Here is a 24,890-nt window from a genome sequence, read left to right on the forward strand (position 1 = left end):
CTGTGCCAATTCTTCGATCAAAATCGCTCCTCGAAAGCAGCAGTCGGAGAAGGAAGACGGGCAGAAACTGCGCAGAGGTAGCATAACTTTCAGAAGCGATGCTGAACTACGGTGATGTCTAGGGCGCTGCTAGTGGACGAGACCCTCATCACTCCATATTCAGTCTCGCCAGCCCAATACAGCGCCTGCGTACTTGCTTCTAATGATGATCTAGCACTACACGCAGGCAAGAGGCAGCTCCCTCCTTCTCGCTTCTAGGAGGGTCCTCCTGCCGCCAGTACCTCCCGGAGGCAATATTGGGCAGCTGACCCAGCGCTCGTCTGGCCTCGCGTTACTCGCACGCTAGGGATCGGAGGGGCCCGCAAAGGGGGCGTCTTTATCGACCAATAGAGGACCAGATAGCCTTTCCGGGCTATGCCCTGATTGCAGGAAGCGGCTGTCGCTCAGGCGCAACGGGGTGGGCGTGTCATTCCATGAAAGTAGAAGTTCGGAAGGCTTTTAGCCAGGAGGAGCCCTTGGCCGGGAGCAAAAGCACGAAACGGGGTCCGTAGAGGAGATCGGCCCGCTGTGCCAGGTGCTGGTGGAAAGTGGACTTGGTGGTAGGAAACCCCAGCATAGCCCTGCCCCTTGCCCATGACTGGAGGGGAGGAGGGCCCAGGCGGAGGCTCTAGAAAGAGGTTAGGGCCCCGCTTCCAACTCAGGGGGGAGTCGTCTCCCCCGCCCCGCCCTTCATCTGGCTGCAGTCTGTGAACTGCGTGGGAACACCGTGGGTATCTCTGCTCTCTGTCACAGCATCTCTTCCTCCGTGGCCTTTTTCTAGCTTGGCTCTCCTGTGATTTTAACTGATGGTTAGAAGTTCTACTGGTGTTGCTTTCCCCAGTACGGAGAGGTACTGAAGGGAAGTCTTTCACCTGCTGAACTTCTGTCTGTCAGGTCGCTGTCAGGTAGACAGGCGGCAAGCCAACTCTTGCCATCTCTTTGGAGACCCCCATACAGAATGGCATTGCTACCCGCTTTTTGGCAGGAATGCTGGGGGAGGCAAGAAAGCAACACATGCAACTTTTATCATTGATGTATCTCCCTTCTAAGAAAAGTGCAACTGTTGAATTTGTTGCTCTCTTGAAGCCATTAAAGGCACGAGAGCCCTACCAAACAAAATATGGCGACCGTAGTACAGAGAGGGCTTGTACATTCCTGCCAGTCTGCCGTTAGTACCAATTTGGAACCGCCCACACACAGAACTGACTTGTCTCTGTGTTCCAGTGGAGGTTTCCTGTGAGTATGCAGGATAGAATGGGATCCAGGGCGTTCTCTTCATGTCAGACTGAACATACTTTATGTTTGTGCAGTCATGGCCCACAAGAGTCAGGAGCAGAGCCTCAGGGAAGAACTGACCTGTGCCATCTGCTACGATCTTTTCCGGGATCCAGTCATGTTGGAATGCATGCACCATTTTTGCAAGGAGTGCATCCAGGGCTATTGGGGCAGAAGCTCACAAGTTGCCACTTGTCCCCAGTGCCGACAAGAGTTCCCCAACCGGTCCTTTCGCCCCCACTACCTTGTTTCTGGCGTAGTGGAGACAGTTCGGAGGTGCACCTCGGAGTCGGAGGAGCACAGGAAACAAATGCAGGTGAGTAGCTTCATGGCAGTAGGGTGATGACTTCTTTCCCTCAGCATCTTGACATTTTGTTCATGCTGACTGACTCGGGGAGGGTGACTTCCTGAATTAATGGTGGCACTTGATGCCTCTTGTATTTGAAGAGTGTTGATAGACCAGTGATGACCAAATAGTAGGTCTAAACTAGGGACACTGACTTGACATCCTGACTAAATTTACCAGAAGAAGTCTTATTGAAATTTGGGAGTCCTTTAGAGTAACTCCTGACTAGTACTACTGAGTAACTTAGTCAGGCTGTCAGCCACTTTGTAGATTGGTGTGAAACAGGGTGCTTAGCAATAGCTGCAGCAAGAAGAGTATAGTATAAAATAATTAATAAAAGTGTGAGACAGACAGCTTTGGCCCGATAGGGTGTTCTGAACAAATAGAAAACTCAGTTGGAGTATGTGTGTGTGGGAACGACGTGGAGTTAGAGGCTCCTTTTGATTTCTAATAGTGTCTCTTCTCAAACAGTTTCCATTGCAGCCTTCAGAGCAAAGGCAAGAAGAAGCCCTTTGACAATGACATATATACATACACATACAGAGTTTGTATCCCATCTCCCTGTTTTCTAGTTTATTTTGCTAGAGGGTGACATGTCTGTGGTTTGGCTCTGCAAAGCCCAGCAGTGTACTCTCTCTCTAACAGGGATTCCAAGATGTTGTTGACTACAACCCCCATAATCCCTAGCCAAAGGCCTTTGCAACTGGAGATGCTGGGAGTTGTAGTGAACAACATCTGGGAATCCCTGTTAGAGGGAACAGTGGTGTCCAGTGGACATCTCCTCCCTATGCAGAGATGCCCTGCCTTTAGCTCCCAGGCAGCTTTAATCCACTGGCTAGTTTTATTCTTCTAAATATTTGTTCTTCTCTGTTGACTTGGGTCACTTCAGTGTTGTTTGTAGGGACTAGTGCTGATCAGAGTTCAAGGTTTCATACTCTACTCATTTAACAAAACAAAGGCTAAAGCAACTCCAGCCATAACGCATGCAGGATAAACATGTTGAATCTCCTGTGAAGATGAATGCCTGAGCTAAGCTGAGTCTGAGATTCTCAGCTTGGGGGCCCATGGCGATTTGGCACAGCATGCTCTCTCGGCCTAACTTACCTACCGCATAGGGTCACCCTGTGCTGCTCTCAGCACCTTGGAGGAAGGTTGGGAGATGACTGTCACAAGCTGCCGATGACTCTACTTGCGATTCATTGGAGAGACGCAGCTCCTTGCTCAAACAGTTGCTCCTTGTCCCACCTAGAGACAATTACATTTGCTGCATTAGAATTATTGCTGTTGTGATTTAATATTTAATTAGCACCAGCAGTGAGCGGTACAGAACACAGATATTATGGCAGTTCCCACTCAGGGGGCTAACAGCATACATGGGACACAAGATGTGGGTGGAGAGAGAGAGGTTGAGGATTGGCAAGTTTTTATTTATTGCCACAATTAAAAAAACCCAGCATCATCAAAGTAGCATTAAATCAATCAAAACAGAAAATGACACGCCTGTTTCAGTAAAAATGTTTTTAAAAACCAGAAAAGAGGAAGTCCATCAAATCTCACCAGGCAGGCAGGGTATTCCAAGTGATGGCAGCACCACCCAAAAGCACTCACGCTCTGCCTCACTCTGGTGAGGCCTACCCATCATATCTCCAGAAGTGATGGGCTAGAGAGCAAACCGAGCTTAGGGTTCATGTAGGTTCATATGGGTGAAGCAGTCCTTGAGGGCTTTTTTAATGTCACCCTCATCTATTTATTATTAGTCTCCCACTTTTCCTCCAAGGAACTCAGGGTGCTGGGATATCTCAGAGTGAAGATATCCCATTCTATCTTCACAACAACCTTGTGAGGTAGGTTAGGTTGAGGAACATGATTGGCCCACTGTCGCCAGGTCTCTCTGGTGTAAATCCAGCATTCCATCCACAATTCCATATTGGCTCTCTAGTGGATAGGCAAGACAGACAGATGCAGACAAACTAATTAAGCCTTCCTTTATTTTATTTCCCCCCACTCTTAGAAACATCTCAAAAAGGCATTACAGTCTTATCAGATGGAACATGAGAAACTGTTGAAAATGAAGCATGTGACAAAGAAGAATATCTGCAGTCTGTCGGTAATGTTGCTTTCACCAGTTTCCCTTCCTTGTAGACTCTGGGCTGGCATGCTGATCTGATTGTGGCACAAGAGGTGGTGTAGACTGCCTATAAGCAAAGAGTTAACTGGTATGCTGCTTTTTTGACTGCCTGTGAGAAAAGACTGGAAAAGATTAATTGGAGAATCTTAAATGGAGAAAAGAGTGAAGAGAAATGGAAAACGATCCAAATCTGGGCCTTGAAAAAGCTTATCCAATTATCAGGGCTGCAAACCGGGTGTCTTGCTGTTTTTGAGCTTCCATGTTAATGGTCATCTTAAATTGCAGGCAAAAAGATAAAATGGCCCAGTGAATAACAGTTGCTGTAGGGTTGGCACAAACCAGTCATCGGCCCAGATAACAATCAGTCAGCTGAGGCACCTCTGCAGAAGGAAAGATCAATACCTCTAATTGCAGCATTTGCCCAGAGGGAGCAGTAGGGGAATTACTGGGGAGCATACAGCGAGAGAGACGGCTTAATGCCACTAAGCTGCAAAGTATCTCAAACCTCTCCCCTTGCCATGCCACCAGGTTTACAAATCAAATTTCACTCGGTGAAATCCAGCCTCTTCCATCTTGGGGTGGGCGGAGGACCACAAAATTATCTTAAATAACTGCAGATGGTGAGATGATAAAAGAAGGGAAGGCTGCCTGTTTTGTACTGGGTTTGGGGGATCGGTCCCTACCACCACTGACTAGGAAAGAAAGAAAAAACAAGACAAGTTGATTACTGTAAGCTTCCCTGGACTACACAGAAGTGGGGATGAGGAGTGCTGACAAGGTTGTTGTGGAGGATCTAAAGTTTGGGAGAGGTACCTAGCTCAGTGAAGTTATTGTATGTTCAGGAGTCGTATCTTGATATCCTGTTTCCCAGAAGAAGTTCCCAGTAAGTATCCCAAGTACAGCTAGGGTACGACTAGTGGGCCCAGAAGATCTTGTCAGCAACCCTGAGGCATCTCTCTGCTCCCCTACACTCCTTGGTCTTGATCCAAAGGAATAGGAAAATCTCTCCAGACACATCTGAATATCGTACACTTCCTACATGGGAAGAACTTCCATGTAGAAAAAGTTTGAAACCTGGGTGTAGTTAGTTGTTTGTGGCAATTGCTCATGCATTTTTTTAATAGCATGTGCATGCACTAGGAGGCAGGAACCAAATGTGAGTTTTTGACACATGTACAGGCAGTGTGGGGGGGTGGTAGAAATAAGTGCGCAATAGGGTTGTGTATGAACCGAGGTTCATGTACTGGTTCAGTGCCGAGGGGAGCAAGTAGCGGGGTTGGTTTTTTTCTTTAAAGAATAGTTCCTTGCCTGCTTTCTATCGCCACTGACCACACAAATGGCGCATGAGCAGATGCCATGTGTGTGCTGGTGCTGTGCGTAGTGTGTGGGTGCTTGGGAGAAGCCCCACCACAGCAAGAAGCTGCCTGTAGCAGCAGAGAGCAGGTAAGGATCTGCTCTCCTTTAAAAAAAAGGGGGGGAGATCCTGCTGCCCACTCCCCTCCCCGCAGTGCTGAACCAGTCCAAATCTCAGTTCATGCTCGTCCCTAGTGGACAATTCACATTTACAGAGCATGTGCAGATCATTTCTGGCTGGATTGGAGTCCATAACAGGATGTGCTGATGATGTAGGGTATGTAAAGCCCATGTTATCTAGCACTTCATCATAAGTCAAAACCAACCAGCGCCTTGAATTGTGCCTAGAAGACTATAGGAAGTCTTATGGTAGGACAGCGAGTCTTGTGGTACTAGCAAGCATGCATTGTCCCCTTTGCTAAGCAAGGTTTGCCTTTGGATGGGTGAGTACATATAAACACAGTCTGCTGTAAGATGTTCCTCTTAGGGGATGAGGCGATAGCTCAGGGGAAGAGCAGCTGTACCAGATTCGCTCCCTGGCATCTCCAGGTAGGGCTGGGAGAGACTCCTGCCTGAAACCTTGGCGAGTCGCTGCCAGGCAGTATAGATAGCCAGTACTGAGTTAGCTGGAGTGAGTTCAGCTTGGGGCCTGTCTTTCCTGATTTTATGTTCTAGCAGTCTTGACTGAGCGTGATTGGCACTCGTGACTTTCTAAGTCAAGAATTGCAGTGTTTTTCATTCATGGTGGCTCATTCAACTTCACAAGGAGCACTGCTAAGCTAATTCAGAATAGTATCCCATGAATCTTTTCCCCCCTCAAGCAATCTGTTTAACATTCAGAGAAGTAATCTCTGACCATGAGAGGAATCCAGTTCTTGGCGATAGGAGCAGTTAGTGGAGCCTAATAAGCTGGTAAGGCAAGTCCAGAGGCGTATCTAGGGAAAATAGCGCCTAGGGCAAGCACTGAAATTGCGCCCCCTGTCCAAACATCTGACACCCATCTTTCAGATAATTTTACCATAATATCAGCTGAAAAATACAAGTGAAGCTCGTTCATCTTTTAATATTTCAAAAACTATTTAGCAGTGGATGTAGCCAGACCAAAATATGCTGGAAAACCACAAATTTCAGTATGCTGGGGCTCATGAAATACCCGTATACTATGTGGAGGTGTACTTGGAAAACTAAACAGAAGTACCTGTCTAATTCTCTACTATGAATTGTAGCATCACTATTACATAAGTTTTAAAAATAAATGGAGAATTTGACTTTTCCCAGATACTCTGAAAATAATTAAAGGATATGCAGAGTAAACTGTGTCACTGCTTGGAATATATTCTAGTATTTCTTGCTCTCTTTCTTTCATTTTAACTGTCTTTCTGAAACTCCCAGTGAGCCTTAATACTAAGGATTTCACACTGATTCAAAGACAAACTCACCATTCCCCTTCCCCCTGCTGGCCTCTTAATTCACCGCCACAGCTCGTCCCGGGCTGATTTTCAGGCCTATTCGGGCCTGCAAAGATTGGTGTGGTGGCCATTTTGGAGGCTGCAACACATGCTCAAATGGCCTCTGTGAGGCTGGGCGAGGCCTAGGGCCTCGCAGGGACCATTTGAGCATGTGTGGTGGCTATTTTTAAATATTTTTTTTTTTAAATGGCCGCTGAAAACAAAATGGCCACCGCAATGCTTAAATGGCCTCTGCGAGGCCTGGCGTGGCTTAGGGCCTCGCAGAGGCCATTTGAGCATCTGTGGTGGCCATTTTGTTTTTGATGGCCATTTTAATTTTTTTTTTAATTTTAAGGAATGGCGCCCCCCCCCTTCAAGTGACGCCCGGGGCACGTGCCCTGCCTGCCCCACCCTAGATACGCCCCTGGGCAAGTCCTAGATAGGAGCTCGATGGTCCAGGTCTAGGGACTGCTAAAAGCAGTTGACATCTGGCCTGGGCAGGTGCTAGCTTTGGGTAGCTGCCAACCTCTGATTCAAAAGCATATCACCAGCTTGAGTGTCTCATTCTTTCTTGCTGTTTAGGTTGGATATGTTGCAGTCGTTGTCATCTGTAAATGTTTTAACACATTTGAAAGATAACATACTCTCTGCAAACACATCTGCACTTTTTAGTCTTCAGGCTTTTAATGGTCTTTCTGAACATATTGTACACTGTGACCTCTTCAGCACTCCAGCACACACAATGCAACATGAGTTCATGATGAAAGTGATAGTCCAGGATGCCTTGAATTCCACACTGAAAACTTCCAGGATGTAGGGTCTAATTAAAAAAATTTTTTTTTAAAAAAAAAATCTGAACTTCCCAATGGAATGAATTATTGTAACGAACATAGACATTTTGCGTATTTTTCCCCTTTATGCAGATGTTGAGGGTATTTTATTTTTAAGCCTGGGCTAGTGGGTAAAATAAGAGATAGCTGTGCAGAAATAGCAACACAGAGAGAGGAACTCTTAAACCTAATTGTCTATTAGTGCCAATGTGGATCAGGTGTAACGGTTGCTCACATGTCTTGCATTGTCTGTATCTGCTCTGGAAAGCTACTCATCACAGCTTTGTCATGGCTTCTTGGCATCTGTACATACAGTGAAATCCATACAGGCAAGATACTCAACCTACAATCTGCACATTGTTTGCATGCTTTTCTTGGGTGCTACTGCAAAAGTGAGTAGTTATTGTTCAATGCAGTGATTAAAACCTGCCCTTTCTGTATCTCCTATAAAGAGCAACATTTCTATCTATCCACCCATTCCCATAAGATGGGTAGGTGACCTTTGGCACACCCGCTGTTGTTGAACTACTACAACCTCCTTCTACAACTCCTACAGCCACAATTGTGGCTGGGGATGATGGGAATTGTAGTTCAACAACAGTGGAGTGCTGAAGGTCACCTACCCCTGCCATAAAATATCCAAGCTACCATCTGTAGTATATCTGTGATGTTGCAGTAATAGTTTTCTTTTTTCAATAGGTTTCTTTTTTTAAAAAAAATCCAGTGTAGCTCCAGTATAGAGGGAAATGAATATGTGGTGATCCTTGATTGCAAACTAATCAGACAACTAATAGACATTGCAAAAAAACCACAAAAAAACCCAACCCCACAACCTTTTAAACATGAGTATTAGAAGCTTGACTGTTTTGTTTTTAAAATACAATGAAAGCAGCCATTCAGTTTTCAGAGTTCTGACCAGTGAACTAGACTCTTCATTGGAAGCTGGATTCCATGATCCATAGTATTGTTGCTGTTGTTATATTGTGATTACTCACTATATTAAGCTGGTCATTGACTCTAATAAAGATTTGATTTGGTCCATAGTGCAATAGTAGTTCTACAGATTCTTTGTCCCTCTCTTTGTTGTGGTTAAACCAGTGAGTAATCATGATTGCTTTGTAAGTTCACTATTAGTGGGGAGAAAATGATACTGAGCAATGGCAACTAAACTTAGAGGTTGAGGGGAAGAGAGAAATAAAGAAATAGTTTTATCTTTCCAACCAACATCCTTTCTTTGGGTCCCAACTGGAACGTACAATATGGAGGATACAGAATGTATTTAAAATGGACAGCTACACATTTGAACTTGGATAATGAAAAATTCACCATACATGTATTTGTCCTAGAGAGTTGGCGGGCTCTAGCCTTGCACAGATGATACACAGAATTGTTGTCTGTGCTGGACTAATGGGAATCTGAAAAGGATAAACAGAATTTATGGATCTGTTTGAGTTTGGGGGAATGGAAGTCTAGGCCCAGTGAAACTAATAAGGGGAACTGGAAGCAGCATAGGTGGCATGTAGTAAAGCAAGTAGAGGAGTTGAGAAACAATAGAAAAAGAAGTAAACTCTAGGAAAGAAGTGAACAAGTTTGAGTTGGGAGCCTTTTAGGACCGATCAGACTGGTCCAGAGATCATATCAGATAGTATGCAGCTTCTCTACTGCTTCCTCAGCAGTCACTGAGGAGGTAGCACTCATTCATTATAGACTTACTTGCTATCCATCTCTGTTTTGATTTGCTATCCATACCATCAAGGTGCTGGAACAGGTCCAGTGACGGTAATCTTATAAATGGCGCATATGTACTGAGGCGGGAACTCAGTGGTACACAGTATTCCTGCTGCTTAAAGGCAGGGCACTGTATGTCAGAATGCCTGTGATGAGACATCTAAATGGCATTTACAATAATCTTTAAATACTCCTACACACTCCAATGAAGTCAGACTTCCATGTTGTGGGTTCCCATACCAAGTTTCACATAATAATAACAGCAACAACAACGTAGAGCTGGATGGAATTGTCAAAAGTGTATGGTCTTACCATGGTAAGAGCACACTGTTGTTATTTTTTAATGTTTCCTACAGTTTTGTGATATTTGCGAGGTGCCCTAGTTTACATCGCTGGTTCCTTAATGGAGTTCAGCTTGAACAAGTGAAACAATTCAAATATCTCGGGATTGTGTTTTCTGCTACTGGATCACGACTATTGCACAGAGATTATGTTATCCAGAATGGAAGAAGAAGTGCCAATTTGATCCAGTCCTTCCGCTCTAGGGGTGCTCAGTATGTTCCAGCAGCCATCAGACTATTTAATGCAAAGGTAAGGCCTCAGCTACTGTATGGTGTTCAATTGGGGCTGTACTCAAATTTTGAGAAAGTTGAGGCAGTACAATCGACCTTTCTGAAAAACATCTTCCAAGTACCTGGTTGTGTGCCCAGAGTAGTGCTGCGCCTTGAGGCAGGATTGATTAAGGTTGACGCTTGGGCATGGTTTTTCATTTTGCGTTATTGGTTCGAATTGATGTTTAGGGCTATTAGTATTGTCTCATTGATTTTTCAAGATACTTATCGTTCAGCTTGGTTGGAAGCTATTGAAGGAAGATTGCAGTATTACAGATTTTTGCCTGCAGCCATTCTTAGTTTGCCTTATGAGGCGGCTGGGGCAGACTTAAGGAAAGGATTCTGGATGTGGAATCTCAGATTGACAGGAGCCTGATTCCTAAGTGTGTTTTCCTGAATGTTGAAACTGTAAGCTATTCTCCAGCTAGGTATTTATCTCTTCTTACTGTACCTAAATTTCACAGGGCTCTAACTTTGGCCCGCTGTAACGCCATGAATACAGCTGTGCTGCAGGGGAGATTCCAAAATACTCCTTATCATTGTCGTGTTTGTCCGTGTGGATCGGGAGAAGTTGAGACGACGACTCATGTCCTTTTGTATTGCCAATTTTACAGTGACATTAGGAAGAAATATATTTCTCCTCAACTTATCCTGTTTCCAGGATTAACTGAAATTGATTATTTAGAGGAGAATTTACTAGAGGTGTGCATGGAACCGCGGAGCTGCGGTCCGGCACTGGGGTGGGGGTTCCCTTTAAGGGGAGGGGGAGGGTTTACTTATGCCTCCCGCCGCTTTCCCCCTCTGGCACACGTATTTTAGTCAGTAATTGGGGTGACAGGATACGTCCCTGCTGCCCCTTCCCCCACTTGGCTGCAAAAGGCTGTTTTGCGCATGTCATGTGCATGCTTCACGTCTCCGTGACGTGCATGTGCGTGTGTGGCCGCGCGTGCACGTCATGGAGCCGTGAAGCACGTGCGCGACATGCACACGCGCAAAAGGCAGGAGAAGGGGCGGTAGGGAGGTATCCTGCCGCCCCAATTACTGACTAAAATACGTGCACCGGAGGGGGAGAAGTGGCGGGAGGGGTAAGTAAACCCTCCCCCTGCCCTTAAAGGAACCCCCATCCCAATCCGCCCGAACCACCCATGTCTAGACTGGTCTGGAGGCCTGTAGAATGGCCTCCGGACCGGTCCGTGCACATCACTAGAATTTACTCAATGTTGCTAAAAAAAATTATATTTGTGGTGTTATTTGAAATGAAGTTGTTAATTCTAAATGATTTTATTTTTGTAATTCTGGCCATTGGCTGTACTAATAAAGACTGACTGACTGAAAGTTTTGTAAAATGTCAAAAATAATCCCTAACATTGTGAGAAGGCAGAAGGAAGGCTAGGAGATTTCCAGCTGATCTGTAGTAGATCACTAAGGGCTTCTGACTCCCAGGAGTTTAACAATAGCAACAAATATTGCAAGTTTAAAAAAAGAATTGACACGGCTGGCCGTGTGCCAATCACTTACCTTTTAGCCTCAGGGTTCCACACCTGTTATATAAGAAGGATATACTTGAGTAAAGGATAAAACACCTGATCAAAGTTGTCTTTGATCAGGTGTTTTGTGCAGCCCTGTGAGCCAATGTTAGAATTTTGTGTTAGACTCCCTCTTCTGCAATAACACAGATGTAGGTTTGTACTCATTTTTATTAACTTATCCCAATGTGTAGCTTGTGGGGTGCATGGGGTTACTGATGCCACCCTTCAAACTATCACCTACACCTGGCTCTGACTGGTAGACCTTGGAGTCCTGGTTTAAAAAAAGAAAAAGGGAGATTATCGTACAACTCTCTGCCTTAATATATGATCTCTGTTAGATGTTGGAGCACTTGCCTGCTGGTTTCCTTTGCCAGATCAGTTTTTACTCCTCTGCATGTGTATCCGGACCCCAGCCCAGCTGTAGTGTAGTCAGACCCTGAGAAGGGGGAGCATTTGGGTCAGAGGAGCTGGTCGCAGTCCAGACCCAGACACTGGACTGGAGCCTACGCTTGTCAGCTAGCAGTCAACAGAGCCAGACACTGCAGGACCAATACTCACTGGGCCTGAGCCCCCTGGTGAACTGGTCTGTTTTGCACCACGTGCCTCACACTACCCAGGGTCTGCCAGCAGCGCGTGGGGCAGGCTAGGAGGGACTGAAGGAGGTGTGCTAGACTCCACACCCAAGGACTGGCCCTTTGGATGACCTCCATGTGAGAAGGTGGGGCCCAGAATGGGTGGTCTGGGCCTGGAGGTATTTGGGATCTCATTCTGCCTCTGGCTCTTGTTGGAGAGGGTTGCTCACTGGGTGAGGTTGCTATCCAGGGTGCTGCAACTCTGATTGCCTGATCTTTCCTCGTGGGTGTCCTATTTAGGAACAAGACAATTTGCAGTAGTGGTGATGGCCACTAGCTTTGTTGATAGACAGATTTAGGGGTTATACAGGTGAAACTCGGAAAATTAGAATATCGTGCAAAAGTCCATTAATTTCAGTAATGCAAATTAAAAGGTGAAACTGATATATGAGACAGACGCATTACATGCAAAGCGAGATAAGTCAAGCCTTAATTTGTTATAATTGTGATGATCATGGCGTACAGCTCATGAAAACCCCAAATCCACAATCTCAGAAAATTAGAATATTACATGGAACCAAGAAGACAAGGATTGTAGAATAGAACAATATCGGACCTCTGAAAAGTATACAGTGTACTGTGCTTGATTGGCCAGCAAACTCGCCTGACCTGACCCCATAGAGAATCTATGGGGCATTGCCAAGAGAAGGATGAGAGACATGAGACCAAACAATGTAGAATTGCTGAAGGCCGCTAATGAAGCATCCTGATCTTCCATAATACCTCATCAGTGCCACAGGCTGATAGCATCCATGCCACGCCGCATTGAGGCAGTAATTGCTGCAAAAGGGGCCCAAACCAAGTACTGAATACATATGCATGCTTATACTTTTCAGAGGTCCAATATTGTTCTATTCTTCAATCCTTGTCTTCTTGGTTCCATGTAATATTCTAATTTTCTGAGATTGTGGATTTGGGGTTTTCATGAGCTGTACGCCATGATCATCACAATTATAACAAATTAAGGCTTGACTTATCTCGCTTTGCATGTAATGCATCTGTCTCATATATCAGTTTCACCTTTTAATTTGCATTACTGAAATTAATGGACTTTTGCACGATATTCTAATTTTCCGAGTTTCACCTGTATGTTTATCAACAGCCTTTTGCCATGATCAGAACTGACAGTGTTCAGAGGCAGTGTGCCTCAGACAACCTGTGAGGGCTGCTGGCTTCATGCCTTGCTTGTGAGATTCCCCAGAGAGAGAAAAGAGTTGGAAATTGGGAAGGAGGCAGACTAGATAAGGAATCTAAATGGATGGTCTTACTCCCAGCAGTTGTAATTTGTGGGGATGGAAGAGAGGATTGAGATTTCGCACCTCAAGCAGAGTGGAGTAGAGCTGAGGGAAAGTGGATGAGCTGTGTGTTGGCACAACTTGTGAGAGGCATAATATCGTGTGTGTTGGTTGAGGCCAGTGTCTGTCAGCCACATCAAAAGAACTATGCCAGCCTAGTTTAACAAGCGTTGCTGGTCAGTATTGCAAGTCGCAAGTAGCTTGCACTTCAGAAGGAATAATTTGAATTCAAAATGCACTCTAATCACTCATAATAGACTCTCACTATGGAAACCCTCCTATTCAGTGTGTGCAGCAGAGGCTTAAAAAAAAAAGACAAACCAAATAATGAGAGAGAGAGAGAGACTTATGTTGAGGCTGTTCTTTATACATCCATAATGTGTCCTCTCTTGGGCCTTTGTATTTCATTCTGGTCATCTCATCTGAAATGAAATGAAATGATTAGTTCTTTGGCAAGACTTCTTTGTGACCATAGAAGGATCTGAATTGTCAGGCTTACAGGGGAAATGTAACTCAAAGCACAGCAAGTGGAGTAAGGCTGTAATAGAGGTGTACAAAATAACCGAATGCTATCAAGAATACAAAGGCGTGGGGGAGGCTTTATATTATTCCTCTCTAACAAAAAGAATTTGTGTGCTCCCAATGAAATGGAAAGGTCAGACCGTTTAAATTTGATTGGCACTGGATGGAACATCCCATCTTTTGTTACTATTCTGTGGCATTGGTTACTTTGCAGTTCATTCTCAAGTGCTATCCATTGCCGAGTTTCTTGGGATTCTGCTCAGAGAACCTAGACATTTCACTGTAGGGTGTTTGTCAAGGATTGGATGCACCTAAACCGTGTATCTCTCTACAAGCCATCCACGTGCAAAGTTCAGCTTGAACTGTCTCCTCCCCCTTTTCATGGCAGAGGATGTGTACAGTGGGTGTAACCCAAGAGGTGCTCTGCACATCTGTAATTCAGATGTCATGGGTTGTTTGTTTGTATTGTTTGATGTATATACCAGTCCAACAAGCCATGGTGACTGGCAAAGTGTGTCAGTCAGTCAGTGGAGGGTTTGTCTTGCCTCAGCTTCTTGCCTGCATTCAGGTATCCTCTCCTGACCTTCTGGTTTAGTACTGAAGCCTACCAAAAGAGCAGGGTGGGAGTCTCTGATGAGCAATGGAACTTTGATTTAGATAGACAGCCAGTAAATCCATAGACTAAGTAGCTGGAGAGAAGTTCCATTTTCACTCTGTCTTTAGAAACACTTTGCTAATTGTGCCCTCTTGATGAAAATATTTAATAGAAGGAATCAAAGAGTTGTTTGATCCAGAAGAAATGCCTGATACCACAAGGTATTCAGTGCTGAAAGGGGAAAAGCAAGAATTCTTGAGGTTCAGTTTTGTGCAGAGGAATATACTAGATTAACATGTACTACTAGAGGGTGGTACACTGAGAATATCATTGTTCACTTGGAACTTGCTTGCTTGGATTTGAATTCCTCTCCCTGGGAGTAGATGAATTGAATTAATATTTGGTTTAGGTGGGATGGTCACCCTTGAGTCCATAGCTGGCTTAGGTGGGAAAGTCACCCTGTCTGTTAGAGACTGTGGGCTCCAGTCTTGGTTCATTAATAGGTTCTGTCATTTGTTTACTTGTGATGACTTTGTACAAACATAGCATTACTTTTAAGTTCTTCCTCATGGTGAACCCAGCAATCTTCCCAGTGTGATAAAGGCATGGTATATAGTGCCGCCTGATTCTCAGGCTCGGCCTCGCTGCATGTTTGCTTTTAGATCATAGGTTGCAGAAAGCTTTCCAAGTTCATTCTTTGGGTTGCAACCCAGAGGAGGTGTGTTATTATTATGATTTTATTACATTTTATATCCCACCTTTCCTCCAAGGAGCCCAGAGCGGTGTACTACATACTTAAGTCTCTCCTCACAACAACCCTGTGAAATAGGTTAGGCTGAGAGAGAAGTGACTGGCCCAGAGTCACCCAGCAAGTCTCATGGCTGAATGGGGATTTGAACTCGGGTCTCCCCGGTCCTAGTCCAGCACTCTAACCACTACACCACACTGGCTGGCTGGTGTTAGGCATGCATAAGGACTTATGTGAATGCACCAGTGCTTCCTTGGTATGCATGTGTACCCCTTGTTTTCCAGGACCTGTTCCTCATACTTTATCAGCAGCCACTTCTGAGTTTCAGGGGTAGCTTATTGTTGCTTCCAGTAGATGGTTGAGTGCAGCAGCCCTGCTGCAGATGCAGAGCTCCTCGTGCAACCCTTTGAATTTGTAGCCCTAAACTGTGGCAGCAAAAATGTTTGTCTAAGCCTCTTAAGTGGTTAAGCTGGATCAGTTTCAGTTTGTGGCTCCTGAGGATGTGGACAATCTGCATGGAACAATACAACCTACCACCTGTTCTCTTGCCCGATATGGCTTATACTATCAGGCAGCAGGGTTGTTGTAGAAGGCCTGGTAGAGATTATAAATGCTTCTCTGAGAGAGGGCAGGATGCCTCCTTGCCTTAAGTAGGCAATTTTAGACCTATTTTGAAGAAGCCAGCGTTGGATCCCTCAGATTTAAGCAGTAGGGATGTGCACTGAACCAGCCAGGGCCAGTCCAATGGTGGTGGGGTGGCTTTAAGGGTGAGAGAGGATACACTCCCTGCCCCCGTTTCCTCCACCAGCGTGCGATTCCCTAAAAGCCCGCCGGGGCAGCAGCGTACCTCCCTGCCGCTCCGTTGCAGTGTTGTCCAGATATAACCGGAAGTACTAGCTGCGGCTGCGTGCATCGCACACATGCATGCGCACATCGCACTCATGCACGGACCTCACGTGCGTGCACGCAGGTGCAGCTAGTACTTCTGGTTATATCCATTCAACGTTGGGATGGAGCGGCAGGGAGGTACGCTGCCACCCCGACTGGCTCTTAGGGAATCACGTGCCGGTGGGGGAAACGCGGCGGGGGTGGTGGTAAAGGCATCCTCCCCCGCCCTTGAAGCCATCCCCCCTGCCATTGAACCTTCGAGCCGGCCAGGATTTGAACCAGTTTGGAGGCCCATAAAAGGGCCTCAGAACCAGTTCATGCACATCCCTATTAAGCAATTACAGGCCTGTCTTCAACCTTCCGTGGCTGGGCAAGGTGATTGAAGGGTGGTGGCCTCCCAGCTCCAGGCTGTCTTGGATGAAACTGATTATCTAGACCCATTTCAAGCTGGCTTTTGGGCGGGCTATGGGGTGGAGACTGCCTTGTTCGGCCTGATAGATTATTTCCAATTTGGAATTGGCAGAGGGAATGTGATTCTGTTGATCCTTTTGGATCTCTTGGCAGTCTTCAATATTATCGACCATAATATCCTTCTGAAGCATCTTAGAGGGTTGAGGGTAGGAGGCTCTGTTTTGTGGTGGTTCCACTCATACATCTTGGGCAGGTTCCAGATGGTGTCTCTTGGAGACTGTTGCCCTTCAAACTCTGAACTTTCGTATGGTGTCCCTCAGGGTTCCATATTGTCTCCAATGTTGTTTAACATCTACATGAAATTGCTGGGAGAGATCATCAGGAGATTTGGTGCAGGGTGTTATCAGTATGCTGATGACACCCAAATTTATTTCTCCATGTCAACGTCATCAGGGGAGGGTATGACCTTCCTAAATGCCTGCCTGGAGACAATCATGGGCTGGATGAGGAATAACAAACTGAAACTAAATCTAGATAAGATGGAGGTACTTATATTGCGGGTTCAGAACTCAGGAGATGGGTTTGATCTGCCTGTTCTGGATGGGGTCACACTTCCCCAGAAGGAACAGGTACTCAGTCTGTGGGTGCTTTTGAATCCAAACCTCTCCCTGCTGTTCCAGGTTGAGGCAGTGGCCAGAGGTGCTTTCTATCAGCTTTGACTGGTACACCAGCTGCATCTGTTTCTTGAGATAAGCAACCTCAGAATAGTGGTACTTATGCTGGTAACCTCCAGACTTGACTACTGCAATGCGCTCTATGTGGGGCTTCCTTTGTTCAAAGTCTGGAAATTGCAGTTGGTACAGAATGCGGCAGCCAGGTTGGTCTCTGGGTCATCTCGGAGAGACCATATCACTCCTATACTAAAGGAATTACACTGGCTGCCGATATGTTTCTGGGCAAGATACAAAGTTTTGGTTATAACCTATAAAGCCCTAAACAGCTTAGGCCCTGGTATTTAAGAGAACGTCCTCTTCACCATGATCCCCACCTCCCATTAACATCATCTGGAGAGGTTCATCTGCAGTTGCCACCAGCTCATCTGGTGGCTTCTCAGGGACTACCTTTTCCATTCCTATCCCGAGGGTAATTAAGACACACATTAAAGGGATTATTAACACACATCTATTCACCCAGGCTTTTAATTAGATACTTTTAATAGTTGTTAACATTGTTTTAAGTTTTAAATTATTGTAATAATTTTACATGTCTAACCTTTTAATTTCGCTGTTTGTATTGTTTTGCAATGTGTTTGTTGTTGTTTTGTTTGTAATGTGTTTGACCTTCTTATTTTTGTTTGTATTGTTTTATTGTAAACTGCCCAGAGACGTGAGTTTTGGGTGGTATACAAATATGTTGAATGAATGACTGAGGCAGTTGATATAAATGCTTTACTTGCTTTCTTTTATTTATCTCATAAAAGTTTTAGCTCTAGAATCCTTTAGGAATGTAAATGTACTCCGTGTGCTTCCTTCAAGAGGAAGGAGAGGTGAGCTGGTCTTGTGGTAGCAAGCATGACTTGTCTCCTTAGTTAAGCAGGGTGTGCCCTGGTTGCACCCCTCAGGGGATGGAGCCACTCTGGGAAGAGCAGAAGGTTTCAAGTTCCCTCCCTGGCTTCTCCAAGATAAGGCTGAGAAAGATTCCTGCCTGCAACCTTGGAGAAGCCGGTCTGTGTAGACCAGGGATTCTCAACGTTGGGTCCCCAGATGTTTTTGGACTTCAACTCCCAAAATCCCCAACCAAAGGCCACTGGGGCTAGGAATTATGGAAGTTGAAGTCCAATAACATCTGAGGACCTAACGTTGAGAATCCCTGGTGTAGACAATACTGAGCTAGATGGACCTATGGTCTGACTCAGTATATGGCAGCTTCCCATGTTCCTATGCTCACATCCTTCTGCTCTTTCTTGTGATCTGATTAGAAAACATCTGGTGAGCTGAACTTAAAGATCCGGGCAGAATTTGAGTATCTTCATCGGCTCCTGGTGAAGGAGGAAAGAACAGCACTGATGGAGCTAGCCAGAGAGGAGAAACAGTGGCTGGTGAAGCTGCAAGGAGCCTCTGCACAAGTAGAGGAGGGGATCTCTGGGTTAAAGAAGAGCATGAGGTACATACAGCAAAAGCTGGACAAACTGGAGAACTCGTTGCTGGAGGTGAGACTGCTTGAGCCAGTTCAGGGAAGGTGGGGCGGGCTGGGGACTTGAGCAATGCATGTCAGCCCCCTGCCCCACAAGATTGTGCTTTGCCACTTAGTTTCCTAGTCATGCGTTGCACCCACTCTGCATTCTCACGCAGACACGTTGCACACTGCACACTTAACATGCAGTGGCTTTGTCAAAGCTGTGCCATGGACAGCCACCACAGTATAGTCCAAATTCAGGTCTGGGAGGACCAAGCAAATAACCTGAAGTGGAAGGAACAGATCAAGAACGGGGAGCCAGAAGTGAGCCAGGAGGCCAAGCCAAAGCCAGGGGCTGAAGCTGAGCAAACAGGAACCAGGATCAAGAGGCTAACTGAGAGGAAACCAGGGGCTGAAGCCAAATAGACAAACCAGGAATTGCAGAAACCAGTGCCCCAGGATCAAGAAGACCATCCAAACAGGAAGCCTCTATATTAGGCGTACCCAACCTGAGGGTCTCCAACTGTTGTTGGACTACAACTCCCATCCTCCCCATCCTCAATCAGTTGTGGCTGGAGATAATGGGAGTTGTAGTCCAACAACAATGGAGAGCTTCAGGTTGTGGTTGACAGGGGGAATTTCATGCTAATATCACTCAGAAGCCTGTAAAAGCAATCCTACCATGGCAAGACATAAGCCCTCCTTGTGCCCTTGTCTTTTGAGCTGTTAATAATTGCAAAATGGTACTAAGACTATAAGCCACCTAATGGCGCAGCAGGGAAGTAACTTGCCTAGGGAGCAAGAGGTTGCCAGTTCGAATCCCCGCTGGTATGTTTCCCAGACTATGGGGAACACCTATATCAGGCAGCAGCGATATAGGAAGATGCTGAAAGGCATCATCTCATACTGCGCAGGAGATGGCAATGGTCAACCCCTCCTTTATCCTACAAAAGAAAACCACAGGGCTCTGTGGATGCCAGGAGTCGACACCGACTTGATGGCACAACTTTACTTTACTAAGACTATAAAGATTGCTATGATGTGCGGAGGGCAAGAAGAGAATTAACACAGTCTTGACATTCTCTTGGCACCTATGAGTTCACCTATGAGTGAGGCTTGTGGAAAGCTTTCTGTGGTTTTCAGGGGCTGCTCTTAGGCCTCCAATGGCCTGAGCTTGTTGCCTGCAATCAGGCTTGCCAGATGCAGTCAGCAATGAGTCTTGCCCTTTCTCTGCACTAGACAAGCATCAGAACTACCCTGAGACATTCAGATTCTCGAGCTGCGAGCTTCTCCACCAGTCAGAGATGTTTTGTCTTAGCAGTAATTCCTTGAGCAGTCCCTAATGGGAGTAGACCAATGAATCAAAGTGGAGAGGAAGAATGAGACCTTAGTAATGATCACTGGCAGTCCCCTGACGACATCCGCTATTTGCATGAGCAGTGCTTTTTGCTATCTTGTGTCTTTGCGTCCTCACACTCAAGTTACACCTCTCTCTTTTTTGCAGAGCTGAAATGGAGACAATCTGGAGGACAGAGGAATTGAGAACCCATTTTCTCTTTTCTCTCTCCTGCTTTTAGACTTGTTTGTTTATATACCACCACTGGCCCTGCCTGTTCAGGGTTAGCTTCCACTTGAATTTGTGTTGTTGAAATTTTATTTTTAATTATCTGCTCAAATGCAAGAAAGAGCACAGTTTAAATTACAACTCCAGCTGCAAGGATTAAGTGAGGTGTTTGTTAATTTCTCTGCTTCTTGTTGCAGGTGGAAAACGTGATTGTCAGGTACGTGTCTGGAAAGAAAAAGAGTTGCTTATTTTTTCCATGAGCGTCTTATCTCACCTACTCCACTGAGGGATTGTTTTTGTAGGAGGAAGGGTATCGGCGCTGTTGTTTTTAAAGAGTCGTAAATAATTATTTCACTAGAGGCTGATGTGCAGCCTGAGGGAATATAAGTAGATCTGTTCTTTGGATGCTGTTCTATAGAAATTCAACGGCATCCATGGCTAAGGATGTAAATAATAATGGACAGGAACAAAGCCCCCAGGTTCAACTACTTAAGGGTGGTGGGGAGAGTGCTCAGAATGAATCCATTAAAAGAGAGTAACGGGGCAAATGGGCTTGAAGGCAGACCTGCACTGTTTGTAAACCACCCAGCCAAATGCTGTTGTGGCATTTGAAGACTTGACAGTCTTCCAGTGTTCACAGTGCCAGGCAGGCAGGAGAAAAAAGAGGTTGACTGAGCCCCTGGTGAGGCACATTATGTGAGCGGTGGGTTCCATTCAGCTTTGTAGGTCACAAGTTGTGTAAGCCAGCCTGATTTAAACTTTTGTTAAACTTTTATCTAATGACTCAGTGATCTCATACATTCTTCTTGTCCTCGTAGCTGATTTCAGTGAAAGATTACTGGAATGATTTGTTTCTCTGTCCTCTGTGCTGGAGAGAAAAAAGAGGTCTCTTATAATAAGGATAAGTTTAAGGCTGAAATTCTTAGAAGTGAGAATTCTAAAGCACTGCAGTATCCTCTTCTGGCCACTAGAAGCATGAGATGTTATAGGTCTGTCTTGGTCACTTAGAGTCCATTATAATTGTTCAGTGGTTGAAGGCTAGTGCCTGTTTGGGTATTTTGTTCAGTGGCTTTCTCTTAGTATGTGATATTTAGTGAATTAATACATCTTCATTTGTTTTTTGAACTCAGCCTATTGTCTCCAGATAATCTCTTGGGCTAAACCTCTTTACCACCAGGGCATACGCTGCTGCATGAGGATTTTAATGTTTCTTCTCACACCCCTCAACAAAAATTGCTGTCAAAGACTGAGAAGAATTGGTTTCATAGCATTTGGCTCACACTGTTCTTCAGTAGCTTGCAGAAATTGGCAGTTTGCATTCCCTTATAATATGTGTTTTCATTCTTCATTGGGGGGGGGGGCGGAGTTGGCTTCCATGGGACTTGTGAGTACTTGCTTCTGGCACTTTGGACATTCAGTCCATAGACTGTTCAAGGGCAGAGGAAAGCCAGGGGCATGCTGAGGTCTTAGAATGGCTGTAAAGTACAGGCCTTAGGAAAGGTGGCCATTTTCAGTGAGATGTCCCTTGAAACATCTGCATACAATATGGTCCACTGGATAGCCTGCTGTATTTTGACCTGGGGTCCTAGTTGTGACATGGACTACGCAAATTTGCACATAGTTTCCACATAGTGCTCCATCCTTATGAAGCTGGGAATTCAGGAACTCTGCACAGAATGGTAAAGCACTGTGTGTATGAGAAATTGGCTATGGAATGTACAAAGAAGCTGGTTGAAAAGCTATCTGATCTAGTGTGATTCACTCTGCAATACTGTGATTTCCTTATCTGAATATTGACTTGCTTAGCAGAATTTTCTCTCTGCTCCAGGCCACCAGTGCAGGTGGAAGCATTGCCTGCCTTTAGTATAGAGCAGTACAAGGACAGGTTTGATGGGCCTCTGCAGTACATGTTTTGGAGAAGGATATTGAAATCCATCCACCCAGGTGAGTTTGTCTCATTGCAACAGCCATGGAAGCAGAACACTTGGATACATGTAGCAACACAGTGATTGGTTCCATTATGCCCTTTCTAACAGCTCCTGCCCCTCTGACCTTGGACCCGGACTCAGCCCACCCTCACCTCATGATCTCCAGAGACCTGACTTCAGTGACGGAGAGAGAGACGCCTCAACCTGTGCCAAGGAAGCCTACCCGTTTCCTGCAGTGTGTGAATGTGCTGTCCAAGGAATCTTTTGAGAGCGGGAGACATTACTGGGAGGTCTGGGTAGGCAACAAGACCAAGTGGGATCTGGGTGTGGCAGCAGATTCCGTGGACCGGGCGGCAAAAGTCAGACTGTGCCCCGAGAATGGCTACTGGGCTGTACGGCTACGTGAGAGTGCCGAATATTGGGCTGCAGCTACTCCTGCAGTGCGTCTGAAGCCCCAGCACTTGCTGGAAAAGGTGGGTGTCCTGCTGGACTGCCAGAAGAGCAAAGTGACCTTCTATAACGCTAAGGACATGTCCCATCTCTTCACCTTCCATCAGGCTGTGGCTTGCAAATTCTACCCTTTCTTCAGCACTTGCTTCAGTGATGGCAAGAAGAATGCAGAGCCCATGAAGATCTGCCATCTCAATTTATAAGCACACGTGGAGTCTCCCTACCAGCAGACTACATCTGATTTGAATTCACTGAGGCTCTAGTACAGAGCTGCACAACTCAAATGCCCTGGCGGGCCAGAACCATCCACAACTTGGTGTGCAGGGGCCGAGGTCAAATTTTTAGCACATTACATTAAAATTAAAAATATTGTTAATTACTTGTGGCTCTATTCCCACTGTCAATGGACCATATTTTTAACCAAGGATAGTGGCCAGAGAATAGGTCCTGTTCCTGCTCAATCAGTGGGGCCCCTAGAGTGCATGCCAGCCACAAACAAATGCCAAGTCCTCTCATCTCCCTAAATTGTTGTTGCTTTCAGGCTGCAAGCTAGGCATGCTTACATGGGAGTAAGCCTCACTGGGCACACCATGGAGCAAATTTCTGAGAAAGCATGCACAGGATGGCACTATGAGCAGGATGCACAGCATGCACAGGATGGCACTGTGGGCATTTTCCAGGTCCTGTGTTGTTGCAGGATACCTGGGGGCCAGTAAAATAGTCCCTGGGGGCCAAATCCGGCCCCCGGGCCTTATGTTGTGCAGGCCTGCTCTAGTAGAACCTACTTTCTTTTCTTTTTTCTTTTCTTTTTTGCATTTGGGATCTTTTCCCTATCTCTAAAATGAGAAGTATTTGCTGGGATATAACAATTTCCAGCATGGGAAAGGTTGGCTTACTGCCCCTATGCTGACAAACATTTTGTTCTTGTAGTATAGACTTCCATCCCCTGTTGGGATTAACATTCAGGATTATTAGCTGTCGTTCTGTGGATGCTCCTGAGTCTTGCCCCGCCCCACACACACACACTCTTTATATTAAAAGCACATCTTAAATAAGCTTCACCCAAATAAACACAAACAAGATACAACCAATAATAACAGAACTGCATAGAAAAATATGAAATTAAAAAATTATACTAAATTATCCAGATTCTGACACACTTGCCGTTCTTCCCCAGAGTAGTGGCTTTTCCCATTTAGTATATATATGTACAGGAACATCTACTTTCAGTCTTCCTTTCTGATCAGTCCTGCCATCATAACAACCCTGAGCCCACATACGGCAGAAATGAAAGGGCAGGAGAACTCAAGGTGCAGAGAAGACCATTGGTTGCCCAGTGTATTTCGAGTATTGAAGTTTTCCATCAAGCACAATTCAGTTTTTAAGGAGAGACCATCATTGTCTCCCCCCACCATCTCACAATCAGGTGGTGTGGATGGTGACTCTGATCTCTCCTTGAAAGGACTAAATTAGAATTGTGCTTGATAGAGGACTTCAGTACGTGAAATGCATTGGGTGACAAATTGTCGTCAGTCCAGATCTCATCCCCTTTCGCTTTCCCAGATGGAAATAAGTTACCAACTGCATTGCAGAAGTGGTTCATGAGAAGCAACGCCTTTGCATTGCTGAGGGGTTCTCAGCATCTTACAAGAACTTCTGGCAGACCACTAGTGAACTACTGGAAAATGCCATTAAAATGCCTTAATAGCTGGAGTAGCTGGGCACAGTATATCAGAGCTGTTCTGTATTGGCAACAGTGTGTCAGAGGCCCCTGCCAAGGTGGGCTGTACAATCAACAATTTGTTCTCATTACAGTAAAAATTTATGTCATCTTTTACTATGCCAAATAAAAAATGCTTGCCTCTGCCCATTCTTCTCCAGGAGGTCTCAGTTTCATAAGCAATCATTCTGTTTCCACTGCTTTTCCAGCCCTGCACAATAATACTTGATAAATCAGCCTTTCATCTAGTGTTGACATTAAAGAATTTCTTCATAAGAGGAGTGGAATTTCCTTCTCTTGAAATTTTGTTTTCTCAGAGGATACAAGGAGTTCCTGTTCTTCAGTTTACCACCAGAGGGCTCTGTCTGATCAAACAATACACTGACTGACTGAAACAATTGGGGCATGTCTATAATTTTTGGCATTGTATTCTGAGTTAGTTGTTTATAAGATTCTCCGAACATGCAGCAGCCTATGTTGGGTAGGCAAGCTGTATTTTCTGAGTTCTGTGTCATTAAGGTTAAAGCATGGCAGTCTGAGTTGGATTCTCTTTTTTGTGGTTAGTTTCCACCTACATTTGTGTAAAGCCACATCATGGCACAGCAGGGAAATGACTTGACTAGCAAGCCAACGGTTGCTGGTTTGAATCCCTGCTATTATGATATTAGCCAGCAG

General features: G+C 45.4%; 1 protein-coding gene across 2 annotated transcripts; it reads left to right on the plus strand.

Annotated features, from left to right (window-relative positions):
* The first annotated feature begins 376 nt into the window (after window positions 1-376).
* LOC128346457 (zinc-binding protein A33-like) lies at window positions 377-24,361 on the plus strand. Of its 2 annotated transcripts, none has more exons than XM_053299807.1 (7): window positions 377-599; window positions 1,350-1,630; window positions 3,672-3,767; window positions 18,357-18,587; window positions 20,315-20,334; window positions 21,946-22,061; window positions 22,154-24,361. In XM_053299807.1, the coding sequence occupies exons 2-7, from the start codon at window positions 1,352-1,354 to the stop codon at window positions 22,696-22,698; spliced, it is 1,287 nt and encodes a 428-aa protein (XP_053155782.1). In that variant the 5' UTR covers window positions 377-599; window positions 1,350-1,351; the 3' UTR covers window positions 22,699-24,361. The 2 variants fall into 2 exon arrangements, with proteins under 2 accessions (XP_053155782.1, XP_053155781.1); XM_053299806.1 differs by having other exon boundaries at window positions 380-574.
* Window positions 24,362-24,890: the final 529 nt, after the last annotated feature.

The sequence above is a fragment of the Hemicordylus capensis genome, chromosome 2 (genome assembly GCF_027244095.1).
Source record: "Hemicordylus capensis ecotype Gifberg chromosome 2, rHemCap1.1.pri, whole genome shotgun sequence".
NCBI classification, from domain to species: domain Eukaryota; kingdom Metazoa; phylum Chordata; class Lepidosauria; order Squamata; family Cordylidae; genus Hemicordylus; species Hemicordylus capensis.